The sequence below is a fragment of the Zophobas morio genome, unplaced genomic scaffold (genome assembly GCF_036711695.1).
Source record: "Zophobas morio isolate AGI-343-1 ecotype UQ-CSIRO unplaced genomic scaffold, CSIRO_AGI_Zmor_V1 ptg000093l, whole genome shotgun sequence".
NCBI classification, from domain to species: Eukaryota; Metazoa; Arthropoda; class Insecta; order Coleoptera; family Tenebrionidae; genus Zophobas; species Zophobas morio.
The window spans coordinates 226,777-254,197 of NW_026972198.1; the positions used below are offsets into that span (position 1 = coordinate 226,777).

The window sequence follows — 27,421 nt, forward strand, 5'->3', positions numbered from 1 at the left end:
CTCAATGTATAAACTAAAACTTTCAACACTTTAGTGTCGTCCTCCTTTGACATATCTGTTTCCGTATGCGCGCTAGCTACGCTTAACACAAATTTTATAAATATTTAAGTAGTTAAGAAAGCTAAAAGTTCTAAAAGTGACTCTGAAGAAGCTTTAAAATAAAATTTGTGACCCAACTTTAACGGGGATACCAAAGTGTCTATATACTTATTGTAATTGACAATTAGACGGGCTGTACACTAGCCTTTCAAATAGAAGCCTTGTTTTTACCATGAAACTTATAACACGTTACCAAAGAAGAACTCCACCATTGTTATAAAGTTAACAAGCTATACATAACGCAAAAAGCTATAAGATGAAAAAGAAACTTTTATTACTTTTTACTATACCTTACACAACATAATGTTTTGGATGTTTACTTTTCTAAAAGTTGTTGCAAATAAAATAATAAGAAATCGGTAATTACAATGCTCCTGAGTTACACAGACCAGTAATATTTTCTAAAAAGCGCTAGTTCGTCGCTGAAAAAGACCGGTTGTCTAACGTATAAAAGTTATGCGACCTACAAGAGTGCTATGCTTAGAGCAAGAAACGACCTGGTTTTTAGGTTTAGCGGGAGGCGTCACCGGTAGACCGGCTGCCTTCCTCAAAGACACGAGCACAGCAAAACGGTTCCCCACTTTTTCTTGAAGTTCTTTTAGTTCTTCGTTCAATGCGAACAAATCATTTTCTCCTTCTTGCTCTTGTACACCACGCTCAACCTCGGGGCGTAGACCGTTTTTCTTCTTTAACTCCAGCTTCTGCCGCTTATCGACTAAAGTTCTACTTAACGAAAATAAAAGTTGAGGAAAGAATTAAGAAATAAGACTTGTGCGCGTCAAGCGAAGATTATTTTTAAGAAACAATAAGCTTTGAAGCTTTGTAGCCAGTTGCGCTGCTTCCAGTTCATAAGAGCCTTGCAGATATTCGTACTAAAGCAGATTAGGCGGGCAATAGTTTAAGTTACAAGCTCAGTGAGTGCACCTCGGCATTAACTGCGCGAAGTCTCTCCTTTAGAGCAATCCTCTCAAGTGCAAATGCAACAGCGCTGACTTCAACCGAGATGCAGTCTCCAATTAAGGCATCCACAGCTCCGGGATGCACTTGCGGGCCGTGCAATTGGAGAAAAGGAGTCTGAAATTCGGTAACCTCCGTAAGCAAAAGCTTATCAAAGGCGACCCGGCTATTTTCATACAATTCTTTTAAATTAGAGATCTCAGCCTCAAGGCTTATAAAGTTATTTTGTAAAAAGGTGCTTCGCGGCTCCGAATTGGATCGATTAAGTGAAGGCTTTAAATTAAGATCATGTATAGTCTCCATTGAAGCACTTCTCTTAATTATGGAAGCTTTTAAACAGCATTGAGAGTTAGAAATTAACTCGGTGAGCAACTGTAACTGAGCAGAGCGGGCAGAATTCAGTGCTTGCAAAAGAGTTTTACTTTTTATAAAGTTGGCCTTTTACATAAAAAAAGTTGAGTACTGATTATAAATAACAAGATATGTGTACCCTTTCTTTTCTTTGTTTTATAAAAACTTGCTTCTCTCTAAGATCATGGCCTGTTTTTAATAAGTTGCTACAAAATAGTTCTGTTAAATCCCTAATTTTTTCAGTAATTTGCTTGCAAGAACACGATACTCTGCTTTTTGTACTTAAAAGTTGACTAAATTCGACAGAGAGATTCTCCTTAAAAACAAAAGAAAACAGTAAAAGGCAAGTAAAAATAACACTGAAGTAAAGTTAAACAAAAACCTTCTCTTGACGAAATAGTAAATTGGCAAGGTTGACTTGAACACTTTTTTCTTTTTTAGATTTCGTTAAGTGCTCGAGTGCACATATCTTTTGCTCTTTAAGCGTTATAAGATTGCGAATTTTAGCTTCAAGTTCTATAATAAAGTAGTGCTTCGAATTAACAAAAAATGTTATAGTTAAATTTAATTAAATAGTTGTACAAATACTAATATTGCTTAAAATAAACCTTGAATTTTAGTTGTGTTTATCCGTAGATCACCCTCAGAAAACCACTTATCTTGTTCTAAACAAATAAACAACACTTTTTTAATTAAACTCCAGGTTATAAAAGATTAAGGTGCATTAACTTGGCCGCTCAACCTTAGTTTCATAAAGGAGGGACTGATTGTCATCCTTTTGCGCAAAAGATAAGAGGTTCCGTAGATAACCTTCAGTGCAACCAATAAGTCTTGTTCCGAAAGACCGTATACACGGAAGAAAGTATATCAAGGATAAAATGGACACCAACAAAGAGATACATATCTTGTTTTGAAAAGGTTAGCCTGCTAAAAATTAACAACTCAGCAACGCACCTTAAGTACTAAGAACGGATTTTCAAAAAGAAATTTTAAAATTACTTCCATTAACAAGGGTAGCCTAAATATTTTATTTTGAACAAATAAAGTACGGGCAATGTTGCCTAAGGACAAACTTGGGTCAAGGAAAATTGAATGGACAAAACCTTTCACAGTAGAAGAAATTTCAAGTCGGGCTAGCCCGGAAAGACTTAAGGTGTCGAAGGGTTCTAGCTGAGTAGGATGCTTAAACAACCAATAACAGGCCAAGCCTTTTCAGGAATTATCACAGTGGCTTTGCTCATGTTTCCGCTGCCTTTAATGCTCCTGCTTTTGGTAGTTTACGAAACAAATTTTTTTTTGTCATCAGCGTCCGGAGATTAAACCAAAGGCTTTTGCCTTTTTCCTAAAGTCTCAAAATATTAATTGAGTAATAACTTTATACCGAAAATAAATGAAATATGAGAGTTTAAAGTATTTTAGAACACTGTAGAAACGTTCATTGTTAAATTAATGGTTTGTTCTATTTAAATTAAACTCGCTAAAAAGTCTGTGATATTGAAAAAATAAACTTTTACTGTATAAGAACTTCATAGTTTACTTTACACATTTTATACAGAACCTAAAAAAGGGGAAATTTTGTAAAAGAACAACTATATTCGATAAGGATAATTAATAATTGTGTATTTATTACATTTCTACTTACCGCAAAGCTTTTTAAAAAAGAACGTTGGTGAATTGTAGACCTCTATTTTATAAATAAAGTTCGTCTTGCCCGTTGGACCACAAGTCATTATAGAAAATGACTAAAAACTACTTGCTTACTTTACTTTGTGCTCTTCCTTTTTTTGTAACTATCTTATTAATAGTTCAATAAAGCTTACGCCTTACTAAGGCATTTGTACTCGTCTCTATAAATGCTACAAACTATACACAAAATGTTAGTAACTTAGTAATTGAATGCAGATTCTTGTTTCTATATATGGCAACTAAGAAAGACGAGGTAAACTAATACGTGGAACATAGTGTTATAGTAGCTACAACAGTTTCGGTTGAATAACGCTGCGTTACACTCTCCAGAATAACACTTCAAGTTTAAATGTGCTTTTGCTAAAACCTTTGTTCCTTAACAAGGCGGCTTATTTTGACGATAGTAAACGGTCGTATCATCGGCGTAGAGGGCGGTTCGTGTGTGTGGCTTTGACGAAAGGGCACGCCATTAATATAAATACCAAATAAAAGGGCGAGAGTAGTAATTACTGAGGGGACCCCTGTGTATCTCCTACGCACACGCTGAAGAGCGTGGCGTTCGTTATAAGGTCGGTTTTGATAAAATAAATATTTAAGTCGACACAAAAAACACAAACTAAAACATAAAAATACAATAAATTGCCAAATATAGAATGGTTACAGCAAGCAAGATAATTATGAGAAAAATTAATACTTGAAAAACCCAAAAAACAACTAAAAAGAATAATTACAAAAAAGGAAGCTCATTGGTTGAAACCTCTAAGTTCATCGGACAGCAGCATCCGAACTTATAGTTTATAGAGTACTAACCCACTAATAAATTGACCTTTTTTAGTAATCCTTCTTTATTTGATTTTATCAGTTGAATATATATAGAAATGATTCATGTTAGAATACTCTTTAACATACTATATGTAACCGTTTTACATAATAATTGATACAAAATAGTGGTGTTTACTCCATCTGCGCCCAACAATGCAAAAATTTAAGCGGCTCAATTATTGCTGTGTTCACTAGAATAGCTTTAATCCCTTAATCGCGTGGTGTGGGAGATTCAGCTGTGCACAAATTAAGAGAAACTTTTAATTTTTAATATTATTTCTATAAGTTATATAAAAAGTAATTATTAAAAAGTATTTTCCTTCGTATTATTCGATGATAAATTAACTAATAAGTTTTTAAAATGATAAAATTCCTGTTTTTCTATGAATCTAAAATCTCTAGTTAATATCACACACGCTTCTTTTCATATGCACCATAAAAAGAAAATCTTTTTCTTTTCAGTAATAGCACTTTTAATATTATTCAGCGTAAGCTACGTACAGTCTTAGATATATTGTATGAGTGTATTTTTGCTCTAAAGAATTTAAGCTAAAATGCTTTGGAACTGGGGATTAAAACGACTGCGAACAAGAACAGTTCACTAAAGAAAGTTACAATGGGAATAATGAACAGAGCAACGCAAACGGAAAACCCTTTGAAACTATTGCGGACAATGTGTTAAAGAAAACCAGATTAACAAATGCCTTATTAACTCTTTATACTTTAACATAATTTGAAGCGATACAATCAGCAGACGAAAACGTATGTAAATTAGAAACTAAAAAAGAGCTCACATCATTAACTAGATCAATGTTTTTTCGAAATAAAATTATGAATTTTATTACTAACGAAAAAATAATTTTAAATATGTGAGGGTGACATATTAAATCTGAATCAATACATAGCCAGATTATCTCGAGAGGCTTTCAGCAAATCCCTGATTTTAATTTTCAAGCCTTTTTTCTCCAGTGTTATCAAACATCTTCTTTTAGACTGCTATTAACTCTAGCTAAAACGTAAATTTGCCCTACTTACAGTAGACATAACAACGGTATTTTACATACTAAAGTACAAAAACCTATATTAATACATATATCACAAGGAATGTATTTAATTAAAAATAATTTAATCTATGCTTAAGTCTACTTAGAGAACATTATTTGGATAATACATGTGCATTATAAATTAATGTTTCTTCTCTTCAGCCATGAAGGGTCAGTAAGACCATGCTATCGAGATTTGCCTACAAGACTTAAAAATAATGTTTCAGTCAAAGTAAAGTAGATGAACGTGTATTTTATACTAATAACTTCAAAACGATAGCAGGATTTTACGTTGATGATTATATTATAATTGGTGATCACACCACCTTCATTAATAATATATTAAGGCATGTGTAAAAACTTAAAAAATGTTTTAAATTAACTTTGATGATAAGGACAATAACATCCTGTTAAATCGTCATAACATTTACCAACTTTTACAGAAACATCATATTGATAAAAAAAAATTTCAAAACTCCCTTGGTCAATTAGCACAAAGCAAAAACTACCCTTGAAGTGGATGCTAACCTTTTACAGCTTAGGCGGGTCACCACGAAAATTTGGTTAACATTACTAGACCTAATATTTATATGCCTCTCCTATGCTTAGACGCTTCCTACATTCGAACGGTGATAAACACATTAAGTGCGCGTTTCCTAAATAACTTTCTTTAATAAAAAATTAGTAGAATGCTACTGTGACGCTTCATGGGCAGACATCTATGACTAACAAAAATTAATACGTCTTATTGTGAAGCTGAATGAATGTATCGCCATAAGCAAGGCATTGTCTAGCACGTCTGCTATTAAAGATCTATACAGATAACGAAGCGGTGAAGAGCATAATAAGAGGTGATGCACCTAACAAAAAGATAAGACAAATGATATAGCATATTATCATTAACTTAGGGGTGCCGTGCTAAGAAAAGAGCATAACCTGATCTATTAAATGTACTTAAGCATTAGCTAATGATGTATAGATTCGGAGAAGGTTTTCTTATTTATAGCCAAATAATCATTTAACATTTTTTAGCTGGCAAACGAGAACCCGACTACTCCTTCGCTAAAAATATAATTTAAAACTCATGATAGACTAATTAACTATTAGCAAAACTCTTCTTTAAATTTTTAAACCAGCAACTAAAGTATATGTACTCACGTTAGTGAGATATAACCGATATAATAGACGAAATAAATCTAAAAAAATTTTTTGTCTTAGATGTAACGGAAGCTATATTCACACGCCGGTGAATATAATAATGAAAAATGTCTACTTTATAAAATTGAAGATATTGACAGAGGTTCCTTTGAATAAAAACCGAAGAACTACAATACGGCAAATTTAAAAAATCAACTTTTGAACAGAACTTAACCATTTAACAACTAGTCCGTCATATTTTATAGTTGCCAAAAGAGCCTACCCTCACTACATTAGGTTTAGTAATTTTGCTATATATATATAAGATGAGAAGCCTAAAATTTAAGGAATTATTCCGAAGTCTATAAGGCAGGGAACCTTAACATTTCAGTTAAAAGTAAAGCGTTTTATAGCCCCAGCTCTAGGCAGAACCTTTAATTTCTTTAGGCGAACTAAGTATACTACATCGCTTGCCAAATAAAGATTATTATCGAAAAAAGGAGGTCAATCAATAGCGCAGGGAAACATTGCAACGGGGCCTACGTGCTAAGTAATAGCATTAAGATATTTCGCTCAATACAAAAATAGTAGAATATGAAATAAATGAGCTACCTATAGAATACTATAAATATGGACATACCAGTTAGAGATATTTTTACCACCTCCGGCCACATATAAAACTACTTACGCCTACCAATGAAGGGTTTGTATAACTTGTAAAATAAAAAAACGAAAGGTGAGCAAGGCTTAGTACTCTCATTAAAAAAATTGAAGTCCAGGGGAACTACTTATATTAATTCATTTACAGAGGCACAACCTCTAATGATGGAGGTCGATATATCGTTGTAGGCACCGATACTAAGCCAAAAAATGTAACGACTTAATTTTCTCGATAAAAGCGTTACTAAAGAAGGAATTCTTAACTGAGCTAGTACAAGCATTATAAAACTTTTGAAGAATGCTAAACTTATTTGCAATTCACAAACTACCATATCACACAAAAATTGCACAGGTATGAGATCTACATAGGTCTATAGGGCTTTTAAAATAGGATAAAACAATGAGGGTATGGCCCTGACTCATGATGAGGTAAATGAACTATACAAATTACTTTGTAATATATGACCCGATGTATTTTAAAAAGTTAGCCTTTCTCTTCAATATTTGGGTTACGCATTTCGGAATGCTAAATTTATAATAACCCACCTTCAGAAGAAAGGTAAAATGAAATCCCTAATGATATATCTGACGCAAAGCGCTGTGATCTAATAATAACCCAATAGGTTGGAAAACTCTTATTTATGACCTATTCTTTAGAATAAAATACACAAACGCGCTTTAGAGGGGATGATGCTTTCAAAACCTACTGACTCTACGGCAGATGGAAATAGAATACTCAATCTAAAGACTTTAAATATATATTGAGATCCTGAAACGTTATATGATATGAAAATATATTTCTTTATCAAAATACCTTAAGTATAAACAACACGGCCACTATATATAACATTCCAACCATTTGAGACTATGAGAACTAAAGAAATCCTGACCAACTACCCACTCAATATGTCCACGACAAAATCCATGAAGGCCAAGAAAAAAAAGCCAGCAATAACAAAAACAATAAACGTATTAAGTATTAATAGTTTAAACGTAAAAGAGGCACAACCATTCAAGTTTAAAAATTCATATTTTTTACCTTAAAGCTCAGGTAATAATAACATTGTAATACACGATGCTGAAGAATTGAACTTATCCAATCCCATGCACTAACCAAAACACTCGAAAATCATTACCCTTAAACCACCTATGAATACTACTGATAACTCAGATAGATCTAAGAGATTTTTCAATAAAATAACTTGCCCCTTACACCAATAAATAGAACGCCTACCCAGCAATTATTTTCTCTACCTGATATAGGAAAATAGGAAGTATGAAAAAGAGGACATAGACTCACTAATGTTACCGAAACGTGAAAACGAAGTTAATAACCAAAAAACAACATAGAATTATGTTAAGAAAATTAGGCTTACTAACTAACTTTGAAGAAAGAAGATCTCATGATCAAGAAGTTAATTGGAGATAAAAACAATTAGAAGATAAAAAACAAACAAGGAAGTCTTGATGATACCCTATATGATCTTTAACGAAGCAAAGCAAAGGGATGATAAAGTAAAATATATGGAAAAGCAGCAAATATAGAATTACTCCCAGTTATACGTCATAAGAGTTCTAAAAAACTAAAATGTACACGGTATACCTCCTGATGAAAAAATAAAAACTAATAATTGGCGATTATACATAAAAATAACGTAAGTAATAAAGCTATGATAACGGCACGTGATTTTACAACAAAACGGCATAGGTTCCAATAAGGTTTTTTCACCTGTATTACCAATTGGCACCTTTAGACTACCACTAGTTTTATCGAAAATATAATATCAATTCGAGTGGCTGACATAACTAGATCTCCTCTACAAGAAATCCTAAAAACCAATATACGTTCCATATACCATAAAGGGCTTATGGAAATTTAATTTGCCTCTCAACAAAAAGAACTTTTGAAAGTTTACTATTATAAAGAAATGGGACGTCCAAAGTGCAGAAGAAGCACCTCCATTTTTGACGTGATGACGTATTATAAAAAGCATTCTTTTAAATTATATTCTTACATAAGAACCAAAGTATCATGCCATACATGTAAAGAGCGTAATAACATGGCCATGCAAATGAACCATGCTGTCGTGGTCACACACAAAACCTTTGGAATCGGAAATAACAGTTTTATTTTTTTACACAGTAGTCTCGCACTGAGCATTTTCTCCGACGCAGTAGTCCCTAAAGAGCCCTCTTATTATAAAATTTTCCCAACCCCTAGGCCGGTATAAGGTCATTTATGACTAACTCGTTCAATAAATTGTTTTTGAGCCCATAAAGCGCGCGTCCACTTTTTAGCGTGGTGATGAATTTAAGCAGTAATTTTAAAAAATAAACTGGGAGTATTTTAAAACGTTTGTTTGGCAACTTCAGTACATACGGTAAGGCGGAGGAGTTGCTGGGTTAAAGATTCACGGGCCTTGACGACCACCCTAAGACGGCGCAATAAAGCGGTCATATCCACTTTGCCGACCGTGGACAAGAAGCTGATGGGTCGGTATACTTGCCGCAGACACCTTAGTCTCGGTGCCTTCGAAGCACCACAACAGTACCGTTTTCCGACGCATTGGAAAGGTGCCAAGGGTCATCGCTGAATTAACTAGAAGGCACAGATATGCGTCGCTGCTAACGGCATTTTCTTCAGAATTTTAATAGTTATGCCATTGGGGCAAGGCGCCTTACGATTAATTTGCGCTTCAACAATCTCTTGGATTTCGTCTGCATTAACTAGCTCAAGTGATTCGTGGGTATCGGTAAAGGGGACGCACAGCTGTAGAAGCGGATAGTTGGCTAATAAGAGAGCAAATAATACATTCTTGGCAGTGAGAAAATTAGTCTCTTGGTCACAGAATTTCCTTTACAATGGGGCGGTAACGTTGCATACCGCTATTTCTGAGCCGTTTATTAACTTCCAAAAGGAGAGGCTGCAAGGCTTGCTACCGACTCAGGTATCTATCTCAGCTTCGCCTCCCATTTACGGCTATAAAGCGTCATTCGATTCTTTGATATGTATCTGTGCAATTGGTTTAGCACTAGTTGTCCTCGGTGCTCTGTGATAGCATAGTCATTCAAATAAGTCGTCGACTTTGGTAAACGGTACGTTACTTCACATGATGTAGTGGAGAGAGTGAGAGTTATGACCGATGTGCTTTCTGGCAGGCCACAGTATCAGGGTACACATACCATTAAGAATTTTGTAAGCGTCTCCCAAAATAAAGCAATCACCAACACATATGCTAGCAATACCATCTAAATTTTCCGAGTAAAATTTACATTAATCCAGTACGCTTTGCTAATAGCTATACTTTTTTACTCGTCTAACTGGTCAAGATAAGAAAGTCTAGCTGATTCTTTTAAACCATAAAATTGCTACGTTTATCTTTAGAACACATCTGACTTCTATAAAGTATGTTCACATTGTAATCGTTTTCCTTCTGAGTTTAGTAAATTTTTAATGGAATAGATGCCAAAAGGCATGTAAGCGTACACTAGTTTCTTAAGTTTTGTATGCTAAAAAAAAGTTGTTATATCAGCAAGATGTGTAAACACCTGTTTATAATTTACAATGTTGAGGAGTAAGCGAAAGGACTCTTCAGATAAAACTGGAGAATTAATTTCATTATCAATAGCAGCTATTTGTTGATAACCACTCGCTGTTAGTCTTCTCTTATAGTGATCGATACTTTTCTTTCTGTGAAGTATCCAGATTGTGGATAAAAATTTTTTTTTTTGAGCAAAGGAACTTCGTCAGTGGTAATAATATTATACCCTTTGTGCCAAAAAAGTGAAGCAAGTTTACTTGTAGCGGCATCCATATATTTTGGTTTGTCTTCCAGACTTTTGGCCTCATTGAAAGTAAGATAGGTTACTGCTAAACAATCTTCAGTCCTTTTTACATTATCTGTGTTCTCATGAAAAATCCTAACCAATCTCTTTTAGTAGTGTCAGAAAGATCTTTATCCAGTATATGTTCAGGAGGAGATTTTAGGGATTAGATCTTGAGGTGTTTAAATTTATGCTATCGAATCTTTACCCTCAAACTCGAATTTTGGAAAAAAATATGAAGTATATTTAGAAGTTTTTAGAGGAGTTTACAATATTTACATCATCAGAATTTCGCTTCTTTTCTAGATAAACTTATTTTTTAATCTTAGTTTTAAATTTTTTGGTTAGATCTGATTGATTGGTAACAGAAGAGGTTTTCATTTGAATTTGTGGTTGTATAAAAGGTTTGTGAAGAGAAAAAAAGAATCAGAGGAAGTTATGGTATTTTTTCATTTGTTTTAAAAGGTCAGTGCATTAAGCAGTAATATAGTACATCTTTGAAGATGGATCCACAGAGAGAACTTACTGCTTATTAGATTCTATAATCCTTGCTTCTAGGAGTGTGTGATCATTATATGTCTCAGTCCTTTCATTTTTTTTAATGTTTGATAATATCAAAATACCCTCTTTTATATTTTTCGGCTTCGTCTCAAAATCATAAACATTACTGGTATTTGTTTGTAATGGGGAGGAGTTTGATGTACTACCAAGGTATGTGATAAAATTTTTTAGTCTAATAGTCAGTTTCGGGCTGGTTGCTTTTGTACGGAAATGCAATTTTATAAAAATAACACCTTTAAATCGAAATATTTTGTTGGTATTTGGATTTAGTATGGTATATTAATCATCTGCAGATCTGTTGGTTTAGAAAGTAGGATTCCATCCGTTGCTCTATACTGAAATTTCGTTTTGTAATCGGGATTAAAAAATAAATTTTGAAAACTAAGAGTATACTCCTTTTTTAATTAATAGTTTTAAGGTCATATAACTCGGTAGGGGTCAGAGTATAGCTGCATTTCGAAATGTTGATATACATGAATAGCATCTCTGAAAACTTCCCTCCAGTAATTGGGAGGTAAAAATGACTGCTTTAAGACACATTTGATTATATTATATAAGGTCTGTATACCAAGTTTACTTAGCGAGACGTTGGTAAATAGGGTTCCTTCACGTTTTAATTCACTTTTTAGTATGTCCCTAACGTATTCCACCTTTACCCGCTCTTACTCCCTCTATTATGCGTCTGTTTTTTAATATACTTGTGGTATTTTAACCGGTCCAACAGTTCATATCTTAAATCTTCTTTGCTTTTAGAGAATAAAGCAACGAAATTGCATCAGTACCTATGATTAAACAGTGAAAACCATCATAACAAGTTATGTCTTATTGTAAAATATCAACATAGGGTAATTGACCAGGGTTACAAAGGTTATGTGTTCGGATTACTTTTACTTTCTTTTTTTTCCATTTTATATTTTGTGCATACTTCACAGTTATCAGTAATAAAAGAGTTTACGATGGTATGACATTTTTAAGATGTTTATAACTTATGTGCTTATATATGTAATGTTCAAGTACTTCGTTACCCTCTCCAGGTTGTAAAGTATTTTAATGCCCAATTATTATACGTGTTAATCGGGTTTAGTTTATATATTCCATCTTTTAAAAAGCCATGGGCAACAGATGCCTTAACCTTTTTAATAAATATTTGTATCTCCAAATTTGGCGGTATACCCATATTCGTCTAATTTTCCCACTGAAATTAAGTTATGTCTAAAATGGGGTTGTAAATTGAGTTAGCTTTATCAAAAATTTTTAGATAGCCAGCTTGAGAAGCATTTGTTTTCTCATTAATGTATTTATTGTTACTTTTTCATCTTTTATATTATAAAGTAATTACTTGCTCTCAATAATATGTGAATAGGCTGCGGAGAAGATAACTAAATTGTAATTTTTTTCTTTCATGAAACATACCTTTTCGATATGACCAAGTTTATTACAAAAGATGCAATTACTATTTAAAAAAGGCGGTGTTTCTTTCATAATTTTCTCCCCAACTTTTGCATATGTGGTGTGACAATTATTTTACTGGGATTGTCTTTTTATTTAAAGGTTTGAAAATTTTCAACTTTGACGCTAACAAGGTAGCATTATAGTGGTTCGCTCGTATTTGTTTTCTTGTTGCTTGTAAGAGGAAATTAAGAACGTAGTTGTAATTTAAGGATTATGGTTTCTACTAGAATGTTGCACCAAGAATGGTTTTTCATATTTAGATTCGTCCCCTCTTTTTATATATAAGAGCAATACTTTTGCGAATGGATATTATTTGAGATATTTGGGTGTTAAATCAAGGAGAGTACAGTGTCCTTGTATTTGTTGGCCAAGGAAACCGAGTCTGTTAGCATATTGTTGCAAAGATTCGTTTCTCTTTTAAAAATTGTGCACAAAAAATTTAGGCATAAACTAATAAAAGTAGTTAAAGATTTCCGTCCGAAAACATTTTTTGTACATTCAAATTTCTTTTTCTGGGTGTAATATGTTTTATCTCTTCAAATCGGCTCCTAACATCCTAGTATAAACTGCTCATTGTTAATTGTATCCCAATAAGTTGTTTTCTGCAAATTTTCATGGAAAGGAAGCTCGTGCTCTTCAATTATTTCATCCGAAAAAAAAGAGCTTGTAAACCGTGCCAGTAAGGGTGATCTTAAATCAGTAATCCATTGTCGCAGTTGAGTAGGTTTCTGTAACATTTGAGAATGTCAGCAGGGTGTGGCATGGTGTCTTGAAATTTTAAATTTAGCCTTATTGTTGAGTGATAATGAAACTAAAACAAAAGTTTGTAGTTATAACGTAATAGTATTCAGAGAAAATTAAAAATAAGAACCAATATTATAAATATGTAAAAGTTTAAAAAAAAAATTATAAAGAAATAAATAAAAAACAAAATGTAGGTAGAAATGATTAGAGTAACCTATGCAGCCTTTGTCTACCCTTTTAAGTTTAATAATATATCACTAATAACCTATAACATCAAGATTTGTTCATATATCACTGTGGATTGGATATTGAATAGATACTTTTTTTTAGAAAAAAATATATTTTTTGTTTGCTTTAAATTTTCATTAATTTATATTCTTGTTAAAGTGAACCCACGACCTTGAGTTTGCGCATCAATCCCCTAACTGCTGAGCTACAACGGCAACTATCAATCCCGGTTTCATGGTTTTATATCTTTAAACTGTTAGTTTCACTTTATACGAATTTGCATAATTACACCCTCATAGGGGTTTTTTTAAGCGGTTTAAGTAACTATGAAGGATAGTTTTTTTAGAAATTAATTTAATTACGCGTAAACTTTCATCTGATAAAGAAAAGATCTTTTAGAGCGACAACCCTATTCTTAGATCGCTCGGGGATGCGGTAATGTACTCAGTTAAAGCTCAGTGTGAGTGAAATCGTCTTTGCAATGAACATGGGCATCCAAAGATCTTAAGACCGGGACTTATATGACAAGTAACCTCGGGCGCAACCGAATTACAGAAAGCATTAAAATTATCAAAACAAAATTAGGTGAACCAACTAAAAAATCGATCGTATCGAGAGCATTGCAAAGTAGGGTTAGTCTCCTTATGAAAAAAAAAATTTACCGCTTTGACGAATTCATAAGCGAATAAGATGAGTTTAAGAAGTATTAAAACCTCGACTACTAAATTTAAATTTGTTCTGCGTGCAAAATTTTCTATAACCTCTCGACTTTACAATCTCGTATCTTTACGAAAATTAAACGAATTTAAGTTCAAGTATTGTCAAAATGTAGCTGGGACATAGAAGTTTACTGTGTACAAATGTAAAGTTATCCATTACAATATTAAAAGGTTATGTAATATAAAATGAAAAAAATGCAAAACATTGAAACAATTTTGAACGATAACGTACATTAGCTGAGGGGTCATATCTAACTTATGATTATCTTAATAGTCACTTGATTGTAAAAGTGTTGAACCACTAATAAACGGTTTTTCCAATATTTATTTAACTAAAATTTGCGTGACTGCTTAAAAACCGTTAGGTTACCCTCTCATATCATGTGGTTTCTAAATGAGTTTTGCCTTGTAGTTTGTTGCAGTAAATATTTAGAAAAACACAAAAAAGTGCGGTACGAGTTTCATTACACTATGAGCAACATTGTTTCGATGTTTGCATTTTTTCATTTGAATAGAATAACTCTTCAATAACTTAGTAAATTACTTTACAACTTATACACTGTAAACTTCTATGTTCTAGCTACATGTTGATAATACTTGAACTTTAATTTCGTTTAATATTCGTAAAGATACGAGCTTGTAAAGTTGAAAGATTACAGAAAATTTTGCACGTAGAATAAACTTAATTTAGCAATCGAGGTTTTAATAATTAGTATAGCTTCCTTTTGTCAGGATCACTGCTTGTATCCTCTTTGGCATACTGGCAATCAGATTGTAGCTTTGCTCCGGAGCCGTATTTTTCCATTCTAACTGTACAGGTGTCCAAAGCTAGTGCAAGTTAGCGGAAGTAGTTCTCATGATCCCAATTTACTCTTCAAGATTTCCCATGCATGCTCAGTGGGAATTAGGCGATTGCGGAGGCCAGTCTAGCACTTGGAACGACTGTAATTGGAGCCATGATTGCACCGATATTGCAGGCGGAGATGGCATGGGGCGTTATCCCGATGAAAAACCATTTTACCAAGACCAAGGCCAAACCAAACGCATGTTGAGAATAGGTCATTCTTAATGTCTATATACATGCTTGCGGTAATGCTCCCCATCACTTTTTCCAAATATTCGACCTCCTTAGATGTTATACAAGACCAAATTGTAATTGATCCTCCCCCATGTTTACACGTTTGGACCACCTGGTGATCAAGTATTCGATTATTGCCAGATCGCTTCCAGTACCAACATCTGAACCATATCGATAGATCTTAGTCTCGTCCGAAAAAATTACTTTTTCACTGTCAAGAATGAGGGGTTCATCACTTTTTCGCAACTCGAATTTTAGTCTCTTGTGAAGGTCTATCAAAGCGGGTTTAATTAACTTATTTTCTTCATGGAGACCAGCAGAATGCAATTCTCTCGATTCCGTCGATTTTGAAACCTGTCTAATGTTGTTTCTATGATTTTTTGAAGCTTTCTGTGCAGTTTCATTTGCACCTAAAGTCACTTTTCGTTTAAGTCGAGCTACATCCCGAATTTTCAAGATCTTTAGACGCCCAGATTCAATGCAAGGGTTGCTTGGAGCACGTAGAGTTTTGATTAGGGATATTGTGGCCTTACTGACACCACATTCACGAGCAATCTCAGTATAAGGCTTACATAATTTAAAAGACATTTAACATCATTTTCTTTATCTATCAAAAGTTTTCGCATAATTAAGTTAAGGTCTTTAAATAAGCTATCCTACTCAAACACTGTAATGAAAACCCCCTATGATGGAGTGATCATGAAAAATTCGTAAAAAAATGGACAATTTTGCACGAAGGGGGCCACGTGGAAATTATCTTCATGGAAACAAACTTTAAAAAGCGATAAAGACAAGTAAGAAAGCAATTCCTCTAACACAAACTACATTAAATAGATCTCAAACTAAACTTATATATAAGGGATCAATATAACCAGTTATTAAATAAAGTGTTATAGAATTTCACACAAAAATTTAAATATGGAAACACTTTTGAACGATAGTGTAATTCTTTCCTACAAATTTTTACAGCCGGTGTCAAGGCAATACTTATTATTAAAAAAATAGCTCAGCAGCAAAAAAGTGATATATTATATGAAAACTACTTTTTTACTGCTTTATCTACTGTTTTCGATTACGTGTACAAGCTTTGAGGGATCATATAAAACTGAGAGAACACCGCCTACATAACTAACGACAGTTTATTAACAATACATTTATTTTTTTATATTTTACAAGTAATATTTCCTAGCGCTCGGTTGAGTTGACAACAGATTAGAAGAATATCAATAAATTAGCAAGAACAGAAATAAATTTTTATGCACTTGCATTACCGTTTCGTGATTTTAGTAATTCAATATTTGGTGGGTAGTAAACAGAGATAGCAATATTATTAAAAATTTTATTTTTTTAAAAAAGCCTTGAAAGTAGCTGTGTTTTATTATTTACAAAAGGTACAGACTAAAATTTTTTTTAATGATTAACTGTTTACAGGTGTACATTTATGTAAAAGAATGTTAAGTAAAAAAAAATTAAAACTATACTAACAGTTCGCTTAACAAATATTTAAAGCACCTAACAACCAGTAAGTACACAATACAAAGCATGCAGTTGAGTCTGTTTTTCCAACTCAACACAGGTCCATATGAACTAAAAAAATTTGCGTTAGCCTAGAAAAGTTGCTTTTCTTGGATAATAGTACACATAGTTCCTTTATATTGCTGCGAAGTTGATTCATTTTAGAGTATTCAAGCTTCAAATTATTTCCTTTTTTTTAAGTTTTTAAGGTAAAGCTAAGGTTTATTTCTAGAAGTATAAACACAACTGATTTTAAAGGTACAATAAGCTATGTTGATCCTTCTCAAACGACATAATTTTAATTCTGTTTACTCAAAAATAAATACTTTTTTTAAATTACTTCTACTCTATATATATTTAAAAATCAGTGTATTTAATAAGTTTTACATGTTTACTATAGTAAATATAATAAACCATCCAGCTCAAAGGTAATCATAAATAGCCCAATAAGATGAAAGATTACCTATTAAAAAACAGGGTAAGAGAAATGCTGTACTACAATGGTGTTTGTGACATGGGTATAGAGGAACGTTTTACTTTGTTGAATAGTTTAGTTCTTCCCAATCACGCTTATTGGCTTCAGGGTTTCGTGCGTACCCTCTCTTTATTGGTATGGCACGGCCGGCAATTTTTGATTTCTTGCACCTCTTCATATCCGTTTCGCTTCAAAACACCCAACATACGCCGTTTTTAAATACACTGGAACCTTATATAATTTTGAAAAAAAACAAAATAGGTTATATAATCTAAAAAGTTTTAGAAGATACGTATTTAGTTAGCTAACTTCTAAGTTTAAACATTTATATTAATTTTTTTTATTACCACCTTAAAAACTTCCGAGAATTAGAGTTAAAAGCATTTATGTGCAATATTGCGCAAGCAAATTTTTATCTTAACTCCTCCTAGCAATATTTTTGTCAGGAAAATATTAAAATAGTTAGTATTTAAAAGCCTTTATTCCAGACACTATTATTATATTACACATTTAATATTCTGGAGAGGTCTTAAAAATGCCTCCAGAGTCTTTGCTTCTGTTTGTAAAAACTAAATTTGTCGTCACAAGTCTCTCGGAATTTGAAGTTTATTCTAATAGCTCAGTGTACAAACTTCATAGTAGCGAGGAAACAGAAGGCAATAAACTAAAATTATTTACTACAACTTTTGTTATAACAATTGCTCACGCCTCTCCTTGCTATAGATAGCCCCTCAGAAGAATACTTTTCTATTAAAAGGTCTGAAGCAGGCATTAGCCCTTTGCCTATATTACTTCAAAGTAAACGTGGCCTTGATTTCGTATTGTCAAATTTAACTCTTTAGATTCTACACCTATATCTGTTTTTCTTGTGATCTAAACTTTTAGATGTTGAGTAAATATTTTATATTATTTATTTCCCAGCTGCGGATGTCATTAAAGTAAGCTCTAATAATAGCGCCAATAACTCATCAGAGTTTCTTCTGGAAACTACCTTTAACAAGAAGCGGAGCAGCCTAGCAGAATTTTCAATAACACCTTTGGAATATAACCAAAGTCGTCTGATTTGCTCCGTGTGCTGTACTGAAGGCCTTAGGATTCCGGGTGGTTCGGAAACAGAAGCAAATTACTTTCAACTTCACGTAATAAATAACACTTATGAGGAGAAAATCAACCAAACCGGGCTTGTGGTTTGCAGCGTTTGTTTTGTGGCTGTACACACTGGTATTTTTTTTTACAAATAAAACTAATATTTATTCAGTTCATAGAACTCTCATTTTTACTTAAATAGTTTGCTACGGAATTACATTAAATGAGTTACAAGATGTAGACCGTTGGAAATGCCAACGCTGCGCTCTTTCACCAAATTTAGTTGTACGTATTTTTCTTCTTTACACCTTTCTTCTAGCCCATTCAAACTATACCGATTTTGAAGAAATGTTGCATATGCCCTAACCAAGGTGGAGCCTACTCTTTGATGAGCACTGGAGACTTTATACTTACCTCTTGTGCTATTTGGGCCCCTAAAGTTTCTTTTTTGCCAGCATATACGCCATTCGTAAACTCCGTTTACTTTTCTGTTTGTGTGAATTGCAACATCTCACTTTGTTACTTACAGCTTCCCAAACTTTTGAAAGGGGTTGCTAAGAGCGAAAAATCAGATCCGTCTTCTTTTAAAGTTTATCTTTTTTAAGCAATTGTGTTTAATTATTTATAACCATATCCTTTTGTGCGATGTTCGTAAATAATAGCTTCCGGCGGATGTATCCACAAAGCAAGCTAAAAAAGAAATATTAGAAAACTTACAAGGTTACCTCCTTATGCTAAGTTAATTTTTAAAAACGATTTTTCTATGCACTTACTAGGGCAATTTCAAGGTATTGATCGGATTCCCATTTCTCGTTGGAAACTAGTATATAATATTATTTTTAATTTTATAACACACCTATAATCATCCTTTTAATGAGAAATGCATTTTCTGCCAAAAAGTCGCCCTAAAGGAAAAGTGCCTGAGCACTCCAAACATACAATGTTATAAAAGTAGTAATTTTAATATTAATTTTTAATAATTACGAACTATATAAAAACTTTAGAAACTTGTTATAACACATTTCACGTGACTTGCGCCCAGAGATACGCTTTTGTTGTTAACCTACGGGATCGTTTTCCTCACTTTAGCTCGTTCAGAGCTTATTGCTCACACAAGCACAACGAAGTAAAAACAGAGTTCGTAAGTCTCTACATAAGAATTACTTTACGGGTTAACACTTATTTTTTTTGTTAAGCCTGAAGAGGTCTCTATGCTGGAGTCTATGACGCGTGTTGTTGCGCGGTATCCGGCTGACGGCTTTTGGTATGCGGGCGTCGTCAGTGAAGTACTAACAATATCCGGATTTTGCTACGTAACCTTTCCTGACGACGAGCGGCCAATCATTACTCGACTTTCCGATATTACGTGCCCTAATAATTGTTTGCATGCTTTTTTGTACTTATACTTGTGGAATAAAGTTTTTGTTTAAAAGCTGCTAAAGATTTAGAAATTGGAGACCAAGTTTATGTTGAGTATGGCTCTACTGTTTACAACAAAAAATTGGGAAGATTTCAGGGTTCTATGTTTATTTTTTATTATTAAAGCTTATAATATTAGCTAAAATTTAATTCAAGGTCTCAAGAATTTCTTTTCGTATAAGGTTTTGTTCAGCGACAACAAGCGTTCTACTCTTAGAAGAGCTGACGTATGTACTTTGGAAGAGTGGATGTATCAAAGGCCAAAAAACGCTGCGGTCGGCTTATAAATAGCTAGATTTGTGTCTAAATGTTATATTCTTTTAACTAGACGGGAAGTATGGAGGTTTTAACTGCCTCTTCCGATAGAATTGCGCCTTTTTTGTCACCCCAGCGAGCAACTACTTATGAGGAGTCAAGAAGGGTCCTTGCTTTACCAGACAACTGGCCTATTTACCCTTATAAAGCCCATATGTTAGAAGGGGTTCACCCGTGCAAAAAAAGTAAAGCTGTCTTCTGATTTGGTGCCGTTCACGTGGACAAGAGCACAATCCGGCACGGAGAATACTAAGACCAGCCAATCCCCTGAACGTGGGAGTCTCAAGGTTGGGGAGAGACCCGAACGAGCGGGTGATCGAGCTTTTGCAGAGGGCGTCAGCCATCGGGAAAGTTCAATTGACTCTGCGAGGGCACCACCACCTGATAAAGGAGCAAAGCAGCAATCCAAGCAGCCGTTTGTACGAACCTGTTGTTTTCATGATCAACTCAAACTTATTATTCCGCCTTTAAACAGGTCTGCGCCAATAAAAGTTGCCAGAAAACAGTAGAAAACAACTTTGATCTTTGCTGCAGTGAGGCTTGCGCAGCCCTTTACGGCCGAGCCATGTACAATAAGTGGATTCAGGCAAAAAAACAGGCACAATATATTTGAGACAAATATATAAATAACAGTAAACTACTTTTCTTGGTAACTTATTAAAAAACTGGACTTTTTTCTTTTTGTAGTAAGACTGATCCACCCTACAATAAAGAATGCTACACTGAAGCGTATTACTTTTTGCTAGTGTATTTTTATATTAGGAAGCACTTATGCATTGGTACTGACATCCTTTAAAAGTAGAGCCCAAACTATATGGAAGCATCTCCCTCATAGTTGGTTTTGTCTTATTATGTTTATAGTATTACTAAGATTAGTTGGGCGCTGGCAAAAACTACCTAAATAAAATAGTATGGTATAATGAAAACTGCGATATTGTTTTTTCCTATGAATTTTTTTTATTATCATTGTAAATTTTTTTATTCTTCATTTCAAGTCTTAACGTAGGATAGGACTCTCACAGATGTACCATTTAAATTCAAGGTGCCCAATAGCTAGTTTTCATGCATAATTTTGTAATGAAGTCAGTTATATATAAGTAATTTTATAAAATTTTAAGAATTGATATTTATCTGTCATAATTCTGAAATATACTAAACTTGAATATAACGTGATTAATTATCTCTAAGTTTATGTCTCATCTTGACATAACTGATGACGAGGGGATGTTGAAAGCGAAGTTTAATGGATATATTTGGGCCATCAAACGTGGAAAGATTTGCTGGTAAAATCGCGCAGTAGTATCCTCCTATTAGCCATTTCAAATATATTTTCAAAAAGTGCAGGTGTAATGGTTCATATCACTGGGTATATATTTACTAAAGTACCAAAAACCAGAAAGTCGAGGTTTAACAGCAGCTATACAAAAAAATAGCTGCGTTGGTGGACTCGAACCTGCTACGAGTATCTACACCCTAGAAGCTCTGATATGTCTTCCAGGATAAAGTTTATGCGACAAAGTTATAGACCGCTGAGCTCCGGCGGAAACTCAAAGAATTAGCAAGAGATTATCCCAAGAATATGAGTAACGCTTTACTAAGATACTTTAAAAAATATATACGGAAACTAAGCTTTTATTTTTCACGTGCAACTAAAAATAACGTAATTAACTTACTAAAATATATGAGGGCTTGGTAACAACTACTATAAGTTATTTTATACATGAAAGAATTAAACTCCTGCAGAGCTGTAAAATATTTAAATAATTTCATCTTTATACCTGTACTTAAAAAGGTTTATAGTAGCTATATCAGTATCTATCTACAATTTTATAAAAGGAAGTATATAACCTTAGAATAACTTTAATGTACTATTAGACGTAAGTCAAAGAATTGTGAGCCGCAAACTATATGTCATGGTTTTAAATAAAATTGTGATATATAAAAAAATAACTATAAAAGTCGGTGATGCAATCCTTTGGCCATTTAATGTTTAAAATACAGGTTTTAAACCAACGTAGTTACAATAACTTTTTTGGAATTTTTCTAGAATTAAAGTCTTTCATAAAATTAAATAAGCGAAACCACGAAATTAGTAAACCAAAGTAAACCTTGCACGCTGCCAATCTCGTAATCAGCCCCTAACTTTAGTAGATCGTGAGCCCAGAGCCACTGCTTCCACGACATCCTGTCATTGGTACTCTTTACTTCTACAAACTGTCAGGACGTAAAGGTGCTACTAATGTTAAACAAAATAAATTTCACCTTGCAAGAAGGAGGATCGGTTTGCCAGAGTGTTAAATCGGGCATCCCACTGCGTCGATGGCGGTAATCTTTCGCCAATATCATAATTACACCTGTAAGCAGGTCCGTTCCCAGCCCCTTACAAATAGCAGACTCCTAGTGGGAACCTACAGCCTCCATGTATAATAAATACCTCTACTATGGATAAAAGTTGCTCTAATGTGAATAAGTCCCAACTTATACCTTTTAAAAATATATATAAGTAGCCTGTGAGTACTCAAGAAACTCTTTGGATATCAAGCAAATGCGGCACCTGGAAAAAATTTTCCATAATGCTGATGCCAGCAACTTTTAAAAAAAGAGTGAAGTTCAGCTACATTCATCTCTTTCATATAATCTAAGCGTTTCTAAAATCTTTTTTTAAAAGGCAGCTTCATCAAATGCCAACATGTAACCGTAATTTGTATGGATCTTTTCTTATAAAAGGTATCACAATAAAAATCAAGCGGCAAGCCTTAGAGTTATTTATACGCAATAATTCGAAGTTTCTTTTCAAAAAAAATTAATGATTACTCTGATAAGGAGATACAAAGGAATCTTCAAAGTCTTCTGAAAATATTATATCCCACAAGGCTAAAGCAAAAAGTGTTCTAAATAGTAAGTTTTGTGAATGTAGGCCGTTCCAGCCTTGTTTTTCATAATGGACAAGGGCAGTATTCTTTTAAATAAAATGAGCAAAAGTAAAGTAGAAGGAAAAAGTTAAGAGCGCTCAAATGTTAATTATATGGAAATGCTAAAACTCTTCACGGTGAGAATGTTAAAGATCCAATGACCAAATAGTGGTAGTAATTCGATTTACTTAACAATAGCATGCATACTCGGGCTGACATGATGTACCCGAGAGAAAATCTTCACGACAAAAAAAAACCATGTAGAAAAAATAATATTAACTATTTGGAAGAGTCGGACGCACACGAAGTGCAGCCAAATTTGTAAGCAACAACACCCAATCTTCATATTTATCCAACAATAGAACTTGACAATGTTATATAAAAAAATTCTTTCTAACGTTGCAAAAAAATTAATATAACTAAGCAAAAGCTCTAGAGTTTAGCAAAATAACGCGGTAATTCAATACTTCAACGGTGTCTATTGCAGGACCTACTAAAATGCGAATGGGTATAAGTAATGTTTAAAAAAAGGCAGAAACGCTAAAAAGGAACCTATATAAAATCTTTTGAAACCACGCACGTTATCCCAGGCCTTCATAGCTACATAAAGAATTAAAGACCGGAAATTATATAAGCAAGTAGTTTGTAACAAAAAAAAATCAGAAAAAAAGTAAGTGATTCGCGTCACACACGCTAAACAAAAGTATACACTACTTGTGATAAATAACAATTATGACTAAGTCATCCGCATTAATTTTATTGCAGCAAAATAAAATGTTTTTCAAAAAGTATGAAACCTTTAATAAATACTGTTGGCGGTTCAACAAGTAAAGTGTATTCCGGGAGTGATAAGAGAGCCATTTGTTTCGATTTTCCCTTCCCAACAGTAATCCTAAATTAAAAAGTAAAAGTAAGAACGTATACTTTTTTTTCTTTCAGTGAGAAAACATATAAAGATTTTACAAGTCAGTCTTTCATATTAAATCCGCTTTTCTTATGCATTACCCTAAAGTGGTAAGGAATCAAGGGCGAAAAAATTACTTACTTTGTCTTTAAAAAGTTCAAGGCCTTTTTAAAATCTTATTGAAAAATGTAAATTAACCATTTACATGCGCAAACTGGAGCACTACAAAACTTGTAAAAAAAAAATATTATATAGCAATAATAACTGCTGGACTGTAACTCACTAAACATTGTGTAAGTGAGCCTACCGAAAAACTGCTTAATAGTAAAGTTTAGTAAGACTTTGGGGTTAAAAACTACTAAAGCAATACTAATCTAAGCTGTAATATAATGAAAGTGAGCGCTCTAGAACATCATAGAGGATAATTACAAATACCTCCTACAGGCGGTTAGTTCAAAACTCCAATATTTTCTACATAGTCTAAAAACAAGCAACTATATAACTGCCAATAAATAATACCTTGTCTTTCCTTATTTCTATATAAAGCACAGTTCGCAAAAAAATATCCCGGAAAAATTAAACAAAGGTTTTATACACCACTATTAATCTCATAACTATTTTAATGCTAAATAAATATAATTATTTTTATTAAAATCCGCTTAAAAAAGTTTAATTTGTGCATTGCAAAATAAACAAATTCCAAAAGTAAAAAAAGGTACTTGAAAAAGGAACAGATAGACAAAGAGAGTCGTTAAAATATAGCCCCGATATATATATATATATATGATTGTAGAGAGGAAGTCGAGCCGCCTTTAAAAACAGCTCAAAGCACACTTCAAATAAAAAAAAGGTCATAATCAACTATAACAGGCGATTTTATAAATAAAAAATTTTTTCCTTTTATCGATTTCAATTATTTTTATATTTCTTTTACATACAATCTCTTACCACTTTTACTTTATAAAAAGCATATAATGTATAAAGTTCGCTATATAGAAATACAGAAACGAACTTTTTCAGCCTCGCTTCCAGAGACATCCGGTGGCCAGAACGTACGTGGGGATCTGCCAAACCGTTCTAATTTAAAATATTAAAAAGGCAAGCAGTGAAAATTATTGGTAAAGATCGCAGCAAACTCTGCATTCCAAAGCGCACTGCGTGAGATCCCTAGACTGCGTGCGCAAATTAACCGTCAGTCGTTCCCACCAGCGACCGCGAGAATTTAATCCGAACTGGCACTGAGACAAGAGAAGTCGTAGAATTTCATTTGCCTTGGATGACGTAATGACAAAAGGTTAAAATCACAATCATTAATAAACAATGTAATAAGTTATTATATTAATTTTTTCTTCTCTATTTTCCTTATAAAAATTTTTAAATGACTGCATAATAATATCTACCAGTTGATAATTTTTAAGCTTTTCCAGCTGAGTGACAATAACCGAGAGAATCCTTGAGTAGACATGGCCAGCACAAAAGAATCCGAAATTAGTGGGTCGAAACAAGTGTGGCGGCTTAACAGCAACACAGTGCTCTTCCCGTAAAGCTTGTTTATCGTCAGCTTTATCATAGCTAAAAAGATCACCATAATAAAGAGAAAAGACGTCGAGATGCTCCAACTGAGAGCTTCCGGACGAGCATTCGATGCTAAACCTTTTTTTTATAAACTCCACAAAATTATAAAAAGGCAAAGGTGTAGCAATAAGAGTATGTTTCTCAAGATGGTCCTGAAGTTGTTGTTCACTATCATAAATCACACAAGTTCTTCAGTATTTTTTAATAAAAATACAGTTTTATATAAATAAGTGTAAAATCAACAAAATGCGACGTTTCCTTTGATTAAGTACACAAGTAAACAAGCAAGTAGCCAAAAATAGCATTACTTTTACTTATAATAAAGTTAAAAAAAATTAAAAAATGTAATTCTACAGAAGCAAAGCATATAAGTAGTGGCACAGTCCGTAATGCGAACAGTAAAAGTCATTAACAGGTTGACTGTTGCTGCTACTTGAGCTGCCGTTATACGGAAACAATCTCGTTAGTTCAATAAAGTGCAAGTCAACCTCTAAGGTAGAAAGAGCTAAATATACCTTAAACTTAAAAGTACTGAAGCAATCAACCTGATATATAGCAACTCTCAAAGTTATCAGGCTTGTGTTTATTACCCTTATTAGAAAATATAGAATCTTCCATGATTTTTTCTTTATAAGGTAAATTTCCGCAAATGAGAGGAAGCGCGTCTAATGCTGCATGAGTGACTTGAAAGTGCTTAACAGATGCTTTTTTTAAAAGGAAATCACTCGATAAATTTTGCAGTACTTTTACTCGAGATATTTTTTCCAGGAGGCTCTCGTTAAGAGCAAAATTTACATCATTCGAAGTGTTTTTTAATTTATTAAAATATACAGCCAGCAATGTTCTCACTTCTGTTTCTTTGTATTTTCTATCCATAAAGCTAAAAGTCATAACCCTGTCTATTAAAAAGCGGGCTTTACAGTGAACTCGAACGCACAGACCTATTATTTGATTAACAATTTTAAATTGACTTAAATACATAAGCAAAAGTATATGTTAAAATGGGAAAAAATTTCAAAAGAATAATTGAAAAAAAAAAATTTTAAACGAAGTTTACCTAAAGCCGACTTAACATCTTTTAAAATAACCCTTTTCCTAGAGAAATTTTCTAAAATGGACCTTTGTAACCTACTAGTTTTTACTATGCACTCAATTACATTTGCTTTCTTCGCGATAGTTAAATTCAAGTTAGCACTAAATTAACAGATTAATAACCTAAAAAGAAATACCGTTTTAGTTTTTCCTTTTAAATTGATCTTATGACTTTTAGCTATTAGCAACAGTTCGCTCAAAGTTAACATAAAGAGAATTCCTTTAAAATCAATAAAATTATTATCAAAATCAAGTAGCTCCAGGAATTTTTTTTTTAAGAGCACGTCCAAAGTTTCTGGCAAAAAGCATTACTTAAAAGATAAAATCTATAATAATCTCAAAACCTTCAATAGGTAATATAATTTCTTTATAATCAATAAGGGAGCTCTTTTTGATCCAGTCTTTTTTACGTTCATATAATCTTATAAATAAATATTGAACGCTTTCATCTAAACTAAAATATTCGTTAAGAAAGAACAGATCTTCATCGTTAAAAAACCTTGAAAAGAAACCTAAAAAAAGTTCAAATTTAAAAGATAATACTAAGTTTAAAATTATTATATAACTTAAGCACGATGTACTCTTCAGAAAGAGAAGAAAAGTACGTGTATGAGCTGACAAAAATCTCGAATTAAAAGATGTACAAGACATTATCTTTTTTAAGGATGTAGAACTGTTTCTTTTAACTACCAAAGCCTTATAATTGCAAGAAAAATGAAAAATCTACTTTTAAATTTCTAAAATTTTTGAATCATTTAAATAAAAA

At 33.1% G+C, this 27,421-nt stretch overlaps 3 protein-coding genes across 9 annotated transcripts; 1 reads left to right on the forward strand and 2 right to left on the reverse strand.

Annotated features, from left to right (window-relative positions):
- Positions 1-435: 435 nt before the first annotated feature.
- Positions 436-2,419, reverse strand: LOC135144307 (uncharacterized). The gene is made up of 9 exons (XM_064076320.1): positions 2,362-2,419; positions 2,137-2,311; positions 2,016-2,072; positions 1,790-1,923; positions 1,547-1,723; positions 1,024-1,494; positions 869-971; positions 597-814; positions 436-539 (listed from the first exon to the last, which is right to left on the reverse strand). Exons 1-9 carry the CDS (start codon positions 2,410-2,412, stop codon positions 501-503), a joined length of 1,425 nt encoding a protein of 474 aa, XP_063932390.1. The 5' UTR covers positions 2,413-2,419; the 3' UTR covers positions 436-500.
- A 16,106-nt stretch (positions 2,420-18,525) lies between these two features.
- Positions 18,526-20,788, forward strand: LOC135144320 (lysine-specific demethylase 4B-like). Its single transcript, XM_064076343.1, has 14 exons — positions 18,526-18,573; positions 18,641-18,723; positions 18,785-18,907; positions 18,968-19,027; positions 19,101-19,158; positions 19,215-19,261; positions 19,317-19,389; positions 19,443-19,579; positions 19,635-19,818; positions 19,872-19,955; positions 20,014-20,132; positions 20,186-20,278; positions 20,334-20,591; positions 20,648-20,788. Exons 3-14 carry the CDS (start codon positions 18,827-18,829, stop codon positions 20,783-20,785), a joined length of 1,332 nt encoding a protein of 443 aa, XP_063932413.1. The 5' UTR covers positions 18,526-18,573; positions 18,641-18,723; positions 18,785-18,826; the 3' UTR covers positions 20,786-20,788.
- A 354-nt stretch (positions 20,789-21,142) lies between these two features.
- Positions 21,143-27,307, reverse strand: LOC135144294 (fanconi-associated nuclease 1-like). Of its 7 annotated transcripts, XM_064076295.1 has the most exons (21): positions 27,222-27,307; positions 27,000-27,167; positions 26,793-26,950; positions 26,621-26,729; positions 26,308-26,504; positions 26,109-26,256; positions 25,918-26,053; positions 25,389-25,731; positions 25,125-25,259; positions 25,001-25,065; positions 23,882-23,976; positions 23,637-23,684; positions 23,552-23,577; positions 22,987-23,131; positions 22,869-22,927; positions 22,727-22,820; positions 22,607-22,656; positions 22,435-22,551; positions 22,281-22,386; positions 21,331-21,479; positions 21,143-21,225 (listed from the first exon to the last, which is right to left on the reverse strand). In XM_064076295.1, exons 1-20 carry the CDS (start codon positions 27,304-27,306, stop codon positions 21,346-21,348), a joined length of 2,418 nt encoding a protein of 805 aa, XP_063932365.1. In that variant the 5' UTR covers position 27,307; the 3' UTR covers positions 21,143-21,225; positions 21,331-21,345. The 7 variants fall into 7 exon arrangements, 6 of the variants coding, with proteins under 6 accessions (XP_063932365.1, XP_063932364.1, XP_063932363.1 ...); XM_064076294.1 differs by having other exon boundaries at positions 23,552-23,574; positions 26,109-26,504; XM_064076293.1 differs by having other exon boundaries at positions 26,109-26,504.
- Between the last annotated feature and the right edge of the window lie 114 nt (positions 27,308-27,421).